At 37.4% G+C, this 18,070-nt stretch overlaps 1 protein-coding gene across 2 annotated transcripts in view; it reads right to left on the bottom strand.

Moving 5' to 3' along the window:
* Positions 1 to 18,070, bottom strand: part of DPP10 (dipeptidyl peptidase like 10) — a 560,343-nt gene that overhangs the window by 78,696 nt on the left and 463,577 nt on the right. For both annotated transcript variants that reach the window (XM_069780863.1, XM_069780864.1), the window contains exons 6-7: positions 450 to 502; positions 269 to 350 (exon numbers count right to left, since the gene is read on the bottom strand). In XM_069780863.1, coding sequence (XP_069636964.1) covers positions 269 to 350; positions 450 to 502 — 135 coding nt within the window. The remainder of the gene's footprint in view (positions 1 to 268; positions 351 to 449; positions 503 to 18,070) is intronic.

Below are 18,070 nucleotides of genomic sequence, written 5' to 3'. Positions count from 1 at the left end.
CTTTCAATAATTGTACAATTAAGGATGTGATTCTTTCAACAATTGTACAATTTCCTTATTAGGAATAGACTGGAAAAAAATGTTCACATGTTTTTAATAAAAATTAAATAAATAAATAGATCCCCTAAAAGCTGTAACAGGACCATGCTAGCATCATGCAGAAATATACAACAAAACTTACCTTAAGGTTCTTTTTTTTTTTTTTTACTTCAGTCTTTCTGGAGTAAATACGTTATTAAACCATAGCATTTTTAATGACTGTGCTTACCAGTTGCTGTCCTTGGACGCCCCAGGCTGCATACTGTAAAACTGAATCCTCTACTTCTGGAGGGTTTAACTCCCAAACTTCCCTTGAAAAAATGTAAATATTTCTACTTGAACACACTGGCATCACCTTATGTATAGAACCACTGACAATGACATCATATTGAAAAAACAATGTGACCTACCTTGTGTGTATGTTATAAATCACATATGAAGCTGTATAAGAATAATGAAAAACCTGTGACAAAAAAAAGAAAGCATAAGAATTACAAAAAACAAATACTGGATTAAACACAGACTACCATTATGATAGTCACAGTCTTTCAATCCCTGTAAACACCAATGTCTCTATTACTGAAAGAAAGATTTTATTGAATTAATTATAACCAACAGACTTGAACCAGAGATTGAATGCTGTATGAAGGACACACATGCTCATATATTTATTCAACCAGACATTTAACCTGCACAACAACTGCACAGAAATGGTCCCAATCAGAAAAATCTATGTTCCTGTTTAACAAAAGGATTTTAAAAACCAAAACAAAACCAAACAAAAAAAGCCAAGAACATACATTAGGAAAATATATCACTTTTTCCTGTGTTTCTTCATCAAGGCATAGTCAAAACGATTGTACAGGCATCACAGTTATTTTACTTGAAATGCCGACAGATACAGGTTCATATGATATTTTTCTGACCATCTACTATGTACAGCCTGAGCGACTTCTGGGCTATGGCTCACAGAACAGAAGAGAAAAACTGAGTGCTTACCGGGGCTTTGTTTGGTGTGGCTTTCCTTAAATGTGTTTCAGTCTGATTTTGACTGACTTTCTCTGAAATTCAGGGAAAGTTTGTTTTATCTGAGATTTTTCCTATGCAGTATTTTGGGTAAAACAAAGTGCCATTTGTCATTAAATCTTCCTAATTCATCGGGAAGTTACCAGTGACTTCTGGTCTCAGAAACCCCAAGATGCTCTGGATGGGAGAGAAAAGCAAATCTAACGTAGAGTCTTATGCTGCTGTCTTTATTTGTTGAAAATTTTGTTGAAGTCGACTAGAATTGACAGAATTGTCATTTAAGTGCAAAGTATCAAGGCCTGATGTATGTGGACCCAGAAGATCCATGGTGGGCAACAGCATGGTGCAGTGTATAATGAGATGTACCACCACACCAAAGGGCTAAAATCCAAGCAAACTGTTACAGGTTTTCTCTAAAGTCAAACATTAGTCTGTATACACACAGTGAATAACAGACATTTTGCTGTCTTCCAGGCTTGGGTGATTGGTTTTAACCTAGCCCATTTCTCTACCACTATGTCTTACATTATGAAAATAGAATAATTCCATAGTATTAACTAGTTTTATTATGAATTGAAATTACTTCATGGTCTTGGAATATAAAATACATTTGTGACTAATTATTACTGTAGTAAGAGAAACTCTTCTTTTTAATGTAAACCACTGTCAGAAAGCAACATGACATCCACTAGACTTACTGTAGCTTCATGTCTACAGAGTGACAGTATCTCTGCTTGGCACATGAAGGACTTATTCCCAGACAGTGTCATGCTAGTTCCAGTTAGATGGAAACAGATACAGCTGTCAAGCCGAAACCTTGATATAGATATATGTGTTGGGAACTCTTTAGTTTATTCCCGCACCAAGAATCTTTCAGTACCTCCTCCAAAGAGAAGAGACAAAGGAGGATCACACAAGAACAGAGCCATCGGAATTTGCCGCTACCACCCATGAGAGGGGTTTCGGAGGTTGTTATTTTGTCTGGAGGTCATTCAGTAACAGAACCATCTGAAACATCCTTCCACTGACTCTGTTTCCATTATTAGCTCCCTGGCAACTCACCCCAAGAATTTAGCATGTCCTAAATCCTTGCTGGCTGATGCAGCAAGAAGCCCACAAAGGTCTGTAAGATTAGTAACTGTACTTTATGCAAGTTGAATTTCCCTTCCATAAAATTTCCCTTTTAGACAAGAATCACTTCAGTTTTTCAAGTCTATGATCATTAACCTCAAAAGTGTTGCTTCAATGAGAAGAATCACACATATATTAATAAATATGCCCCAATCTGTTAGGTTTTTTTATATTACAGCTTATGAAAAAGTGTTTGGTCATGCAAGGTACCAGCCTCTTCTCAGAAGTGCCAAGTGTGACAGAAATAGAGACAAATTATAATAATATTATGATTGCTGTAGGAGGTACAAAGACACCAAGAAGAATATTCTAAGTAATTTGATTGATTTTCTCTAAATAGCTATCATAAACATATCTACTACCATGTCTCTATACTATATATACACGTATATATCTAATTATACACATAGCAGAAGGAGACTACTTGTTTACATACTGTAATGTTTAAAGTTCAGTGAGGTTTGGGGGAAAAATTAACTTGGTAATAACACGATTGAGGGCCTATCAAGATAGTTATTCAAGTACTGCTGGCAAAAGAATGAGACAAACCATTGGCTTCAAAGCTCCTGCTTTCTTTTATAAATCTTATATTGCTAGAGGTAAGAGACAGCAGATCAAAGGGACATAAATGGTTAAATCATGGTGGTTTCTGCGTAGGGCGTACATTGCCAGAGGTTACCCAGAGGGGCACTTGCCGGCAGCTGTTAAAGTGGACAGTCTCGTACAGCCAGTTACAGCGACGAAGAATGTGTCACACCCTTCCAGGAAAGGGGAGAAGTATTTCACACATAATGTGTGGAGGGCTGCTAAGTATTTAGAATAGAAATATTTAAAAAGTAAATTATTAGACAGAATATATTTCAACAAGAAATGCTAAACTAGTAAGTCATTTTGACAGCTTTAACAGAATATATGTTATAACAACAAGAACACTTCATATTTCATGTGGAACCTCTCCTCTTGCCTTGTGGTAAAACTTCTATCTAAAAGTTTACGTGGAAGTATTAATGTCTTTGTGTTAAAAGTATTAAGACCTTTGAAAGAGGTCCACAACCAGAGGAGACCAACATTACAATGAAGTCACTTTGAGACATGATGCCAACACTTTTGTCAAATTAGTCGCGTTAGTTTCATTTCTTAATAGGAAGGTCATGTATAAATTACAAATAGGAAGTGTCCTAATTCATCCTGCTTGCAATAGCCACACACTGAAACACAATCATTATCGAAATTAAACAAAAAAAAGAGGATGTCGAAAATCTTTCTTTTCCAAGTCTGGCTTATACGGTAAGTGTCTAGGAAGTTCTCATATAAAAGGAACCTTTTGTATAAAAGCTTACCTGTCTGGCTTCCTTTGCATAGAGCAGACGTCAGTGGCTGGGACCACACATCTCTTGATCCCTGACGTACCATGTCTGGCATCACACAAGAGGAGCCCAGCTGAAGGTACCAAGCCTGACACTAACCACAGGGAGTATCAGCAACCCTCAAAATACCAAGATCAAACCTTCCGCACGGCCACCAGCTGCATTCCCCTTGGAAGAGGCCTGGAGGATTCTACCCTGCAACTCTTGTTTTGTGGGATGTTCGCTAATCAGAAAAAAATCTGGTAATTTATGATGGAGTTTGCAAATAAACAGACTGAGAGCTCACACAGGTAAAGCTTGGGCTGCACTGACCCCTCTCATGGTGTATTTACAGTGAAGGCTGGTCACTGTCTTCACCATTTAAATCCGAAGTGCTATCATTCCTATTGCGAAATGTATTCAAACATTTCTTTTACTCCATGCCTTCTAACTGGGGTGGTATTGAAAGACTGAACTAAGGCTAATATTTAAACATGGACAGTAAATTACTCTGGCTGGCAAAAAAAAAAGAAATGACATATTTAAGTAGTGTGAAACTGAGGAAAAGAGAGAAAGATTGTATTGAAAAAAGACTCATCTTCCAGGTACAGAGAGAAGAATCAATTAATGAATATGGACACAGGGAACGTCTCTAAGAAGTGAAGCAATGTAGGAGAGCAAAGCCTTTTAAAATATTAAATGCAGTACAGTAATTTCTGCACTGTCATATCAGTGGAGGAAAATGAAGAGAGGAAAAAGGCCTGGCAGAATTTATTAATATAGCTATACATGTTAAGGTGGGACACTGTGAGGAGCCTTACCTCCACAAATGGCATGTATGCTTGCTAGGGTTCAGGCCTTTCTGACAATTAAGTAACTTGCCTGTTTCTATTATGATAAGCTGGAAAATGTTCCCCACAATGTTAAGAACCGTGAAAATGGCTTTTTTAGATCAGACAGACAGCATACCTTCCCCTCAGTATAATTTATTTAATTTTTCTTTTCCCACAGAATGCGGTAGGTAACAACTGTTTCACATCATATACTTCTTCTGAATTCAGTCTTTCATCAATTCATAAACTGAAGACAGGCTTTCATGTGATGCTGCTCAACATTGAAAAAGTTAGCTGCATTTGTATATGGAAAAAAAATAAAATTACAGAACTATATTACAAAGGACCTAAAAGAAAAAGGTGAAAAAAGTATTTCAAGACAAATTGCTCCAGTCAAAACTTACTGAAATAACGATCTATTATTCAGCTAACAGCCAACAATAAAAACCCCACACTTATCAATCACGATCTGAACTTTTAGATGACATATTGTTTGGGGTTTTAGATGTCCTTTATTTTCTACCTTTCAAGGAATGTCTGTCTTTCTAAGGTTTCTAAAAATGAAATACTGTCATGGAACTCAATGCACAGCAAGATGCAGGAAAACAATGTGCCCTATACACTTAGCCAAATACATTCCACTAATTCTGTAATATACACCAGAAAATATTCAGTTCACTGTCCTTGGGTAATTTGGAAAACATCCCTCAGCAGAATAGTGTTTGTGCTAAAAAGCTGCCAAGAAAACCTCACCAGCAGTATTTCTACAGGATGATGAGGACCCTCAGCTCCAGGGAAATGGAGGAGAGCTGATGACATTAGAACCTCGCAGCACTATAATCACAAAATGCTCGGGCATGCCAAACACCTTGACACATCCTTTATCCATTTCCTATATTATAAACAACATTCTTTCACATGTTAGTTATTTAGAGCAATAATGATGCCTCCTTGCTAGCACGGCTTTTTGCAAGGTAGTGAACTGACTGTCTGTATTTTCATTTTTACCCATGCAGTCACCCATACTCTGAACTTATCTCTGTGGTTCTCAGTGCTGCTAGACTCTGTAAATTCTCCTTTCAGGTTCAAATAAGACGTCTCACAGGGCATAACAGCCCTCAGTCTGAGCAAGAATGATAAAGACTGACATATATGTTAAGCAGCCAAATGAGGTGTATCTCTCACACACAATATTCCTATGGTAGGTATCTATTTATTTGTATCGTACCTAACAAATAACAAAGAGACTATTTAAAAGCCATGCCCTTCCCATTAATTAAAAAAAACACAGCAGAGTATCACTGAATAACTGAAGTTGCAGAATATGCCATCATGCCCATCACACTTATCTCAAAACACATACATTGACTTGGAAAGAGAGGCAGTTTCTCAGATAAGGTTCAAAACCGTACAGATCTTTATGATTCATCAGTGAGGTATCAGATCTTTTATAGGTTAACTTACACTTCCGATCACGAGACTACTAGTCTGAATGAAAAATGATTATACTATAATTCTATGAATTAATTTAATCAGAATTAAAAACAGAATAAGCAACCTTAGCTGTGGAAAGTTTTAACTGCTGCAATATATGTATGCCTCCCAAATAGTATTATTCATAAAAAGGGAAAGATCAAGAAGCTGCTTTTGTTGCTTCACAGGCACAAGTCAGTTATTAGGCAGTTCAAAGCTAAGACAACCCGACCTGGAAAAGGTTTTGTGTGCCTGAAAGCTCTTCTATTTTTTCCAGCTACATCAGGTGGTCTAATAAAAGATATTGCTTCTTTCCACAAATCCTGTCTCATTTATCTCTTCAGGCCCTCATATCTGTAACGACAATGTTACTGAGAAACAAACAGTCTTGAGCCCAGCTGAAAAAAAGGACTACGTAAAAATAAAGATGATCCTTTCTAATTAATAACCTGTGTTATAGCATATATCACCAAATGCACCTGAACTGAGAAATCAAGGAAAAGGACATGCTGAAGCAGAGAAATAAACAGGAATACATCTTGCCAAGGACACTCACTTCTTCATTCATCCATGGCCCTTCTCACTTTTTAAAATCTTTCATAATACATTAGTGAAATGGTTCGGCATGTTTTCAAACTGCCTCGGCGGGTGCCAGACACAGTCTGAAGAACAGCAACATGAGTAGGATTTTGCCTTCATCCTCTTTTCTACAATTGAATTAAGCATTTGAAGAATTACTGAAAAACCTACTTATGCTCAAAACCCAACCAAAAGACTTTGCCATGGTAAAGCGATTACAGGGCCAAGATAAAAGGTAACCAATCATTCATCCATCATTCATGCAAGGAAGTACTCCCACACAATGACACATGGAATCTCATTCACAGCTCCAGGATCAAACCTTCAATAAACCTTCACTAAAGACTCAAAAATTCAATTTAGAAAAAGAAATGCAAACATATATGCTTCCTTTTTTGCCTTTGGGATAAAAGTGTCGTAGAAGAAAAATGGAACCTGCAGAACATGCTATGAACTACAAATAATAAGGAAGTACCAGACACAGAGGGGAGAGAACATGAGGGGAACATAATGAAATACAGACACACAGGATGGTTACCGAGACCTTTGGAAGGGATTACTGAAATTAATGCACAATGCTCGCGACACAGTCACATCAAAAGCACGTGACATAGCAGACAATATGAGACTGTGTTGATGACTTTGGGTAAGTCTATCCCACAGATGCACACAACCCATCTAACTCCACATGATTTAACCCCAGTTAACTGGGAGTGCAACAAAGCGCAATGCTGAGCTAGTTGTGCACCAGCTCGTGATAGAGGGCTTTGGCACGGCTTCTCAAGCATGATGCTGCACTGATCCAGCCACAGCATTTTCAGACCGCACTTAGTATCTACACACAGTGCGACAACATACAAATTAAGACTAAAAGGAGGTTGGATGGCTCCATAACATTCCATTGTATGGTAGAGATCCGACTTCTGTTACGTAATTTTCAGCTAGCATGAAATGAGCCAGCCAAAACAAATAATAGTGTTATGTATTTTCAGTAAGCCAAGTTACTATATATTCAAATTCACTCTCTGTACAAAATCACAGCCTATACAAATTATACAAAATTATACAAAGTCTATACATTTTAGCTATATAAATTATGCAAGTTATATCTAAGTTATTTCTCCTCTAGCTAGTGACATTTTACTCAGTTTTGCTCAGTGTACACTGGTATAATTCAGATTTCCAGCAATGAAAACGAGAAAAGACTTTGAGCAGGTCATTAATGTCATAATACAAACTCTTTATTCTGCTACACATTTGGAGAACACCAAATTATTTGTGACCAGATTTCATCCTTTGTGGTAGTCTGCTGAAAGCAAATGAGTTACAGTGGGAGGGTGTTAATCTGCTTTATGCCATCAGGATTCCAAGCAGCAACTTCTTGCTCTCCAAAAAAATGGATCAACATTCACATAACAAACTTCTGTTCTTCATTTCCTTTTTATGAGCTTTAAGACATGTGACTTTGCTAGGACTGCAGTGCAAAGTGAATGGAATCAGTATCTAATGTGCTGAGCCAGAACTTTCACAAAACAATAAAAATGATATATTCTTTTCTTCCCTTTGTATTATGAGACGTGTGACACCCCTGTTAGTAAAACCCGTGATGGAGTTAGTAAGATGAAATTAGTAGCAGCATGACTACTGCCAAAGGCAAGGTACAGCTGCTGGATCCTCCATCCATTTTGCAATTTATGTGCTAAATAAATTAATAATGTTAATGCTATCAATAACATTATTAGGTGAAATCCACATTTCTTTAAAACTTCATTATCGTTCACTTCAAATGTTCCCCATTTGCCTGTCCAGTCTGACTCCATGTGCTCTCCAGCATAGGAACTGCTTCTAAAGGGGATTAATCAACTAAATATGGTATGGTCATGTTTGGTTTTCATGTAATTGGCTGCTTGAGAGTGTAAAAAGTGAAGAGAGATGTCTGCAGCATTAAATTCCAAGCCACAGACACATGAAAACACTATGTAACACTTATACTACAAATGAAGAGTTTGAATAAAATACACACTATATCAATAAGGGACTGACTCTGTGTGTTTATGGAAATAATATTGGTTAAAGTTTAGAATTCTGTTGATTTCATGCCATGGCAACAAATACAGTGAAACCTCAGACTGTGTATTTATACCAAAGCTCAACTCACTTAAGGGTAGAGGCCAAAAATGAAGTACAGTGTGCTTCAGTAAAGTGGTACCTTTTGTTCTTGGGAGGTGTAGTGTTTGGCTGTCATTTTCCTGGATTCAGCAAGAATTTAATCACGTGAGTTAATGACTCATTTCATATGGATTACATCTGGGATAGAGAGAGGCACAGAATTTAACTCCTTCATGAATTGTGGATTTGTACCACAATCCAGTAATCTTTTCAGCTTACCTTAATTTTAAACTGCAGTTAATGATACATTAATTCATAGTTCATACAGCTAGAAAGGACTGCTATGATCATCGTGCCCGACCATCTACATCTGAAACAAAGTTTATGGGACTTCTCATTTTAAATAGTACGATACACAGATTCCCAATGTGTTCTTCAACGGGTTTCAGAGTAAATCCTGAGAAACAACCAACCAAAGAGTCTATAATAATGAGATGATGAATTTCGATGCATCTTTGAATCCTATTGTTTCTACCCGATTCTGGAAGCAAAAAACTCAAGGTAAATTTTGCCAATGTGGATGTCTAAATCTCTGTGTAGTTTTGCATAATTTTTGGCCTTTATAGGTGGAATATCGTATTTCTGAAAGCTCTGTGTCTAATTGCAAAGACTTAATCTAAAATAGCTTGATGCATTTGAGCACTGAAGTTAAATGACAAGGTTATAACTTTGCAAAGCATCATATTTGTTTGTTTCAATCAACATCAATTACTCGTCATGATTGATAAGAACCACTGCATATCATTGGTAATAATTTATGGTTAGCATTAATACTTTAGGGTATGAAATATTGCCAGCCATAACAACTATATGCTGCCAAACCAAAATAAATATAAAGGCAAGACATTTCTAGACACGTAATTTATCTGTAAGAAAAAAGGCTGTCAAGGAAGCCTAAACAAAAAAGCGCCTCTAGAAAATCTGCTAAAGCATCAACCGTTCCACATATAATTTTTCAATAAGATTAATTATCTCAAGAAAAAGAAATCCACTGCAGAATGTTAATTAATTCACAATCAATTACACTCAGTTCATCTAACCAACAGTAATGTAATACAAACCACAGTTCAGAATAACTGCAGAAACTTCTTTTTCTTCTCCTACAGGAAGAGCTGAGATAGACCACCCTATATTTGGATACGCAACTCCATCATTTTTGAATATATAATAACTTCAGACGAGTGAATTATTCAAAAAAGAATGTTCTGCATTGCTACTTCTGAAAGCCTCATATATCACTGTCACTTGAAATTCTATTAGTTACACTATCACGTAAGATATGTTTCTTGACTCTTGTATGAGATGACTTACGACAAAAATTTATATGAATTTTTTCTGGCTTATTCACCTTCAGCATTAAAAACCAGGTATGACTTCACTGAAATCATTGTTACATGACAGCGAAGCTGGCAAGTCTCAAGCCTCAAGCATAATGTGTGCATTTTTTACATTGATACACATGTATATGCACATCATTCTCAAGTTTATGTTCACACTTGTATTCAGTATGATTAAAATTTTGACTTTACAAATATTTCAGGATTTATAGAAATCTATCTTTTCCTGAAATGATTTGCAGGCAGCTTCACAATGTGCATGCATATTTTGATCTGGACGAGCGCAAGGAGAAACGGAAGATAACAATTCTGACAACACAACCAGAACTTTAGCTGCTAAGAAATATGAGGCTGGTGAGGGTGCTTGCTTCTGGTCACTGCAGCTGAGGACACTAGATCTGTCTTAGAAAAATGTGTACTTAAGTGCTTTAATACTGCCTGATACTTTAAACAGTCTGATCTCTTTACAGGGTCCTTCCAGTATAACTTGAATCCCATACGAGAGGCATCCTTTATGGGGAAACTTGGACTGAGTATCTCCACGCATATTGAAAACTGTTAATTGAAACCCAAATATGTTTTAAATCACTAATTCTTGAAGGCAGAGCTACATCAAGTCTCCTTAGAGTGTTTTGTGATGGTTTAATTCAGTTTGCTCTTTGGGATACTGTGGAAGAAAGAAACGAGCCAAGACTTGGTTTTCTTCTCAGTTTTTCCAAGGTAATATGTTTCTCACATATTGTATTTATTCAAACAGATTGCTAAAGAGAAAATTGGCAAGTGCAGAAAAAATACCACCTTGTTTTGGAGAGACACACTTCTACATGTGGTGATACTTACAAAAATGCGCATAAGCTGACTGAAGTGAAACATTATGTGCAAAGAAATGGGTAAAAAAAGTTGTTGAGAAAATATTTTCTAAAATCACACTCCATATAAAATGAAATGTTCAGGTTCAGAGCACAAAACTGAACTCAAGATGCCCTGAAATTATGAGGATGCAAAAGAAAATCAAGGCATACAATGGGACAATTTTGAAGTAAAGACCACAGTTTCAATATCTCTTTTTCTTCTCTAGACAATCTGACTCACTCAGGCAGCAGTACGAAAGCAGATACGGGATGCTCCTCTGCTGTTTGCTCACAAATGACATGAGGAGATGAAAAGACCCTGTGGAGCTGGAGAAAGGACAAGCAATGAGATAAGTGGCCTGTGGGTGTGAAGAAATGCAAAGGGAAAATGGAATAGAAAAATGGGCTGGGGGAAGCAGATGGGTAAACCAGCAAGAATGCAAGATGGAAGAAGGAAGACAAAAAGATAGGGCTAAAAATATCAGAATAGGAAAAAAGAGAAATAATAAAAAGACAGGATAAGTTCAAAACGAAAGAGAACTCAGTCCTTTAAAGGGCTGAAAATGAAAGGAATCAGATCAAAAGAGAACAGGCAGCAGGGAGGGAAAGCAGTAAGCAGATCTGCAGTGTGAGCATGGTGGCTGGAAAACACAGGCTTTTGGGGCTGATGAAGGAGATTTATGCAGAGCAGACTGGCATTTAGAGCCGCCTTCTTTTGGAGGATAGAAGACGTGAGTGAAAAAGGCAAACGGTTTTCTCAGGAGTCTGACAGTTCACTACTTGAATCCAGGAACCTCCTGCCTTACACTACCTTGCTTACCATCATCACTAATTGCTTAGTGTGGACATGCCACATGGAAGACCAGGAATGCAGTGGGTGTTTCTCATGTAATAAGTCATCTTCTCTGGGAGTCTCCCACAGTGATAACCAAGACAGCTTTAATGGTATCTCTGGGTGCTAGACTGTCCAAGGAATATTTTGTATGCTACTGTTTGGGGTTTTTTTCCAATAGTATTCAATTCCTTATTTAGTCTTTTATAGAGTTTTTGTGAGAAAATGCCTGTTTGTCTATCTTGACTTTGAGTATTTATCTGCCTGTAGGTTGAGCTATGAACAGGTTTCCCAACTACTTTTGAAACCCATGTGGTTACATGCTTTTGTACCGCAATAAGACATTTATGACTCAGCCAACCAACACGGCCAGGACTCCATCCTTCCAAACCATTCCCTAGAAACCCTGTTTAAACTCTTCAAATGATTTAAACACTGCAATTTAGATTTCTCCCCTTCTTAAATCAGTTCGGCACTGGAGTGCGAACTCCAGTATCTTCAATAAACTATACCTATGTTAAGACAGCATGAAAAGAAAATCTTGTCCATAGGAGTAAGTTCCACAAGCATCACTCCGGCTGAATTTCATCTTTAGTTTTAAACTTCCTTTTTGGTCATGCCCTATTCATCTCCCTTACCTCTATGATTTCTTTGGTGCTGCTGGTCCTGCTAGCTGGCTGACATTGTTCCCCTTCTGTTCCACTGCCTTGTTTCAAAACTGAGCAAAATATCTCCTCCATATGCAGTTTCCAACAATTGAGCTCACAGCTAGTTATCCACTCCAGCACTTCCCATTAGCAAGCCATGATGCTGCTTGTAGTCAACTAGGCCTACCTTCACTAATTTTCTCTTATTGTACCATGTTTCTGTATTAGTCTCTGTTGTGGCCGTTTTATGATATTAAAGTTCCTTTGACGGGGCTAACATGAAGTAGACTCTTGTAGTTAATAAAAGACCTCTTCATGATGAAGCGATTAAAAGGTCATGATAAGAGAGCTATTCGTTTAGTACAAGGGACTACTTCACGGTGATCTCAAAGAAGCTATAACAAAGTGATGAATACCTCACACCAAACTCGGCTCTCCAGGAAACATCTAATCTGGTGCTATATTTGCAGACAATAAATAGAATTAAAAAGGTTAAATTTGTGCAGGTGGTTGACTGCCTTCACTGAAACATCAATTTATTGCCTAAGACCCCAGGCTAACAACCTTTCATGCTCAAATACCCAAAAAAGACTTGTCCTTACTTTAAAAGAACACAAAAATTGGATAATAAAAGGGACACATCTTAATATTTCTCTAAAAAGCGGACCCAACCATTTGATCTGTTAGGTTTGTCACACTATCAGTGTTCCTCAGAGCGTGAGACCGAAGCTTGGTTTAAAGCATGATGTGCAACAAAGACAGCTTTGCAAAGATGTGCTTAAAACATTTCTCTGGGACAGTTACATAAAGGTCTAGTCTTTGCCATCTACTTCAAGGTATTTCAACTCTGTCTATGTATTTTAAAAGATCTTTCATTCTATCTGTACCAAAGTAACTGCTAACTCTCATTTTGCAGGAATTCACTTATTCAACACTCCTCCTTTCAACACTGTTGAGAGATGCAAATGCCAGCAGATTTATCTGCTTTCCTGACTGACCTGTTGGCCTAGTCAGAGAAGAGACAGTCAGCCAATTTTTCTTTGATCAAGGAGCCAGGAATGCAGCCAATGCCCCTTCTGAGAAAGGTGGGATGGGTTCCTCATGCATAATGTAGATGGGAGATACCCTTGCCATACAATGAGCTACAATAAGTAAATTGTGAGACAGGACGGTTAAAATGTTTGAAAAACACACAGACCTTTTCTGTCTTTGGGCATTTGCTCTGGGACAAAGTTTTCAATTACAGGATTATGTATTACTTCTTAAAAGCCAAAGCAGTGCCAACCATCTCCATTTATATCCATTTGCATGGTGGATTCAATTGTGTTGTTGCAATGGTTCTTCTAGTGGAAGGAAGCTCTGCCTTAGCATATTTTAAGCAATGACCTGGGTCAGGCTGACCCTTTTCCTTCAAGCTAAGTAATTCTATATTACTAGAAAGACACTGACTTTCCATGAAAGTTACTTGTCCCTGCTTCAATGAAGAAGCAGCAAGTTCCAGATTCCCATGATAAAGGAGCTAGCTTGATACTTCACTGCCTTATTTCTCTAGTTTTTTTGTTCTTTGGGGAAATGACTGGTAGAGTGGTGGTGGGTTTGGGTTTTTGTTTTTTTAAAATATATTTTCCTCCTTTTCCTTTGTAGAATGTTCTTACCACATCTTCTGTTCTATTTTAAAAATAGAACTTTTTACTTATTTTGTTCTTGATGTTAAGTATTTCCCAGAGAACTATTTTCTGCTCTGATTGCACAGTCACAGAACATATCAGACCCCTTGTTAAACTGCATTAGATACTAGCTCTTGGTAAGGAATGGCAAAACAGCTTTTTTTGTCTTTTTTTTAATTCACTTACATAAGATCACCATTCATGGTGTACATAGCAACGGCTACTGGCAAAATTTCTTCATTACTGCCACACATCCTCCTTCCATTACCTCCATGTAACACGGCTTTAGTTCCTCTTGTATTAACATATCTGATAAAATGCAGTACAGTTTGCTTTCTGTTTGCACTGTGCTTTTGCTAAGATGTTTAAAAGGGTGCCAGCAACTATGCCATTCATCATCTTCACCTACTGCCTTGTCAAAGCAGAGAAGGGCAACTTCAACTTCAAGAATGAATTCAGCAGAATAGAAGAACTGTATATATTTTATTCATCTCTGTTGGTTGGTACAGAACACAGCAAAAGTATGGGTCACAGACACTTCTGCATAACTGATAGTACAGATGGTATTGCTTGTATTAACATGACTCCCCTGAGAATTAATTTTGTTGTGATGGTAGACCTTTCCTCCCTGTCTTTCAACATTTCATAATTTTGTTGATTATATTTATAGATTTCCCCATCTGTCAACTCACTAGCTTCCCTATTTCCATCCAGAGACATCAGTTCCAAGTATTTCATTAAAGTCCTGTTCTGATAATCTGTGCAAACAAGATTTACAAGGTAGTGCATCATGCTTACAAACTGACTGCATTTCATGGTGGTTGCTAGGCATGTGAACAGTGAACAGTTATCGGTTTCGAGCTGTTGTAGGACACCTTTTACTATGAGATACAATCTCAGGTTGCTATCTCAAGTACAAAGCTGCACCACTGATTACACTTTAAAAATATTTCTTTAATAACCTCCAAGTAAAAGCTGCAGTAACTGTGCTCAAATTCTTTCACATCAGTCACCAGCTAAGCAAGTATCAATAACACTATGTATTTTCTTGTACATGATTAAACTTTTCCATGATCCAGCTTCACTACACCAAGTTAAGGACCCAGCTGGAGTTGCTCTTGTAACACCACTGCATGGGCTACAAGTCAATTTTCAAAACCTTCTGACAGGACACTTGCATATTTTCTGAGCTTCTATTCTGACCCCAAAATGTTTGTGAGAAAGCTAGTGATTTCAGCTAAATAATAATAATAAAAAAAGTTTGATAAACAAACCGGATCTTTCTATGATTTATTACAGAGGACATTCTTTTTGCAGTGTTCTTCTGGTAAGCACGCTTAATTTCAAATGTATTTATCATTGTATATACTGAGTTGAACGTGATTATGAATGTGATCTTCAGAGGGACTTTTTTTTCTTTTGTGAGCCTCTGCTCTAGTGACCAAAACTATATTTTTTATAAAGCTCTGCCTATGAACTTCACATAGGAACTGTAACTTTTGGATGAAACTTGTATAAACAGAAACATTAAATTGCGCATAAACTCTCTGCCAACCCCATAATAATTAGAAAAGGAATATAGTTCAAGAAACAAGTAAAGGTTCTGGTGGGGTTTGCTATAGCAAAGATTAAGAAGCTCAACAGCCAACTCTGTGAGAAGTGAATTCAAATATGTTTGTAAAACCCAACGTAAATGTTTCAGATTATATTTTGAAGCAAATAATCTAGATTCAGATTTTGACAGCTCACCTGACAAAGGAAAGTTGAAAGGAAAAGATTCTCGACAAAAGAAATCCTCTGTTAGGGAAGCCTGTGCTCACTTTAGGCCTTTCAAATCTAGGTATTGGTAAAAATAGTTCACTGCCTGATCCTGTTAACCATTCCCACCTGTGATGTGGGAAAAGAGATGGCTATAGGAAACTTCTGCCTCCGATGAAAATCTTTTTATTGATCTCTGTAAACTTTGGTTAGTTCATTAATGTGTGATTTGTATCCAGAAGCAAGTAGTACATTTAAATATGCATTATTATTAAATTGACTTATATGCTCACAGTAGTTCACTCAGATATATATGTATAGATAGATAGATACATATAAAAGAAATGACAACTGCAGATTTTCAGTTATTTGTACAATTGAAACCCTGAGGAACTATTTGTTGATGGAGATGAACTAAGTAGTCAGCAACCCACAGGGATAAGTTATAACTTCAACAGATTATTCTATGTTGGAGCTCTCTTGCAGGGACAACAATAATACCAGGGTTCTTTCATGGCCGTATTTGACATCATTTTCAATGCTGCTTCTGCATAAAACATATGTGGGGAATAGAATTCTAAAATTTCTAAAGATGGATGCATTTAGGTGTCAGATGAAGTCAATGAGATGTCAATAAGTCAATGAGATGCATGACTCTTTGTCCTGGTTTCAGCTGGGATAGAGTTAACTGTCTTCCTAGTAGCTGGTGCAGTGCTGTGTTTTGAGTTCAGTATGTGAAGAATGTTGATAACACTGATGTTTTCAGTTGTTCCTAAGTAGTGTTTAGACTAAAGTCAAGGATTTTTCAGCTTCTCATGCCCAGCCAGCGAGAAAGCTGGAGGGGCACAAGAAGTTGGCACAGGACAGCGCCAGGGCAGCTGACCCAAACTGGCCAACGGGGTATTCCAGACCATGGGACGTCCCATCTAGTTTAGGAACTGGGAAGTGGGGGTGGGGAATCGCCGCTCAGGGACTGGCTGGGTGTTGATTCGCGGGTGGTGAGCAATTGCACTGCGCATCATTTGTACATTCCAATCCTTTTGTTATTGTTGTTGTCATTTTATTAGTGTTATCATTATCATTATTAGTTTCTTCTGTTCTGTTCTAATAAACTGTTCTTATCTCAACCCACGGGTTTTGCTTCTTTTCCCGATTTTCTCTCCCATCCCACTGGGTAGGGGGGAAGTGAGTGAGCGGCTGCGTGGTGCTTAGTCGCTGGCTGGGGTTAAACCACGACGCTCTTAAAGACCATCTTTGGTGCTTATCTGCACCTTTAGGCACCCAAAACCTCCGTAAATCTGACATGTAAGCCCTTGGAAATTGTTACCCTTACTCTTTCCACATGCACTAAAGCCATCATAATCAAAACATAAAGAAATCCAAGTGATTTCACAGCAAATACCTGATGTAAAGTGCTCATATTCCTCTCACATACTCAAGTGGAGCAAATTCCATAATATAACCACTTATTTGACATTTAATTCATCTTCCTTGTAATTCAATGGGCAGAATTAAATGATTAAGCCCAAAGTGATTATGTACATAATGAGTAAAAACAGATCAATCCTTTTTTTAATTTCAGTAGTGGGGGTTATAAAAATGTTTAAGCACCTTTAATATGAGGAACTACCTAGTAAAATTCACATTTGTGTCCTTTTAAAAATAATAATGGGAGTTTAATCAAATTAAGCTTCTTAGATTTCTAAGTAAGCAGTGGCTATTTTATTATAATCCACTGGCCAGATTCTCAATTGCTGTACTGTTGTCTAACTCTCTGGACTCTATTGAGCTATGTCCATTTTGAACATCTATGTCTTCTTTTAAAATACTTGATTTTGTCTTTTGTTTTTTAAAATGTGGTTTATTTGTCATAAGAGATACACAATAGGCCACATACTCAAGACGGAGAACAGCCATTTCTGTTTGGTCTGTATCTTGACCACCAAGTTCCCTGAAAGTATCTCTTCCCTAACAGAAATTTATTGTCAATTTAGCAAAGTCATTACAGAATCTCTGTTACTAATAAAGGTGCAGCAGTTTGAATGACTCTTACTCAACTCCCTTTAATTATGTTTTACTTATAAGTTCTATACATTCAATATGGAAGCTGAAATTAAAAAAAAAAATACACAGAAACTTATATGATGATCCAGGCTTCTTTCAAAGATAAGAACCATGTGTCACATTAATACAAGCAGCAAACCTTTGTAGATGGTGAGGAGGAGGCACAGGGTTCATAGTAAATCCACCCTCTCGCAGGGTGCAGATTTATTCTAAATCTGTTTCTGTGGCCCAACACTGAGTGCTGTAACCGGTCCAGCACTCTGTCTCAAAGTCCGGACCTTCTCTGATTGAATTCAATAACAGAATTTCACAGTCCTC

Source organism: Haliaeetus albicilla, chromosome 4, assembly GCF_947461875.1.
Source record: "Haliaeetus albicilla chromosome 4, bHalAlb1.1, whole genome shotgun sequence".
Classification (NCBI taxonomy): Eukaryota; Metazoa; Chordata; class Aves; order Accipitriformes; family Accipitridae; genus Haliaeetus; species Haliaeetus albicilla.
This window is presented reverse-complemented; position numbering and strand designations above follow the sequence as displayed.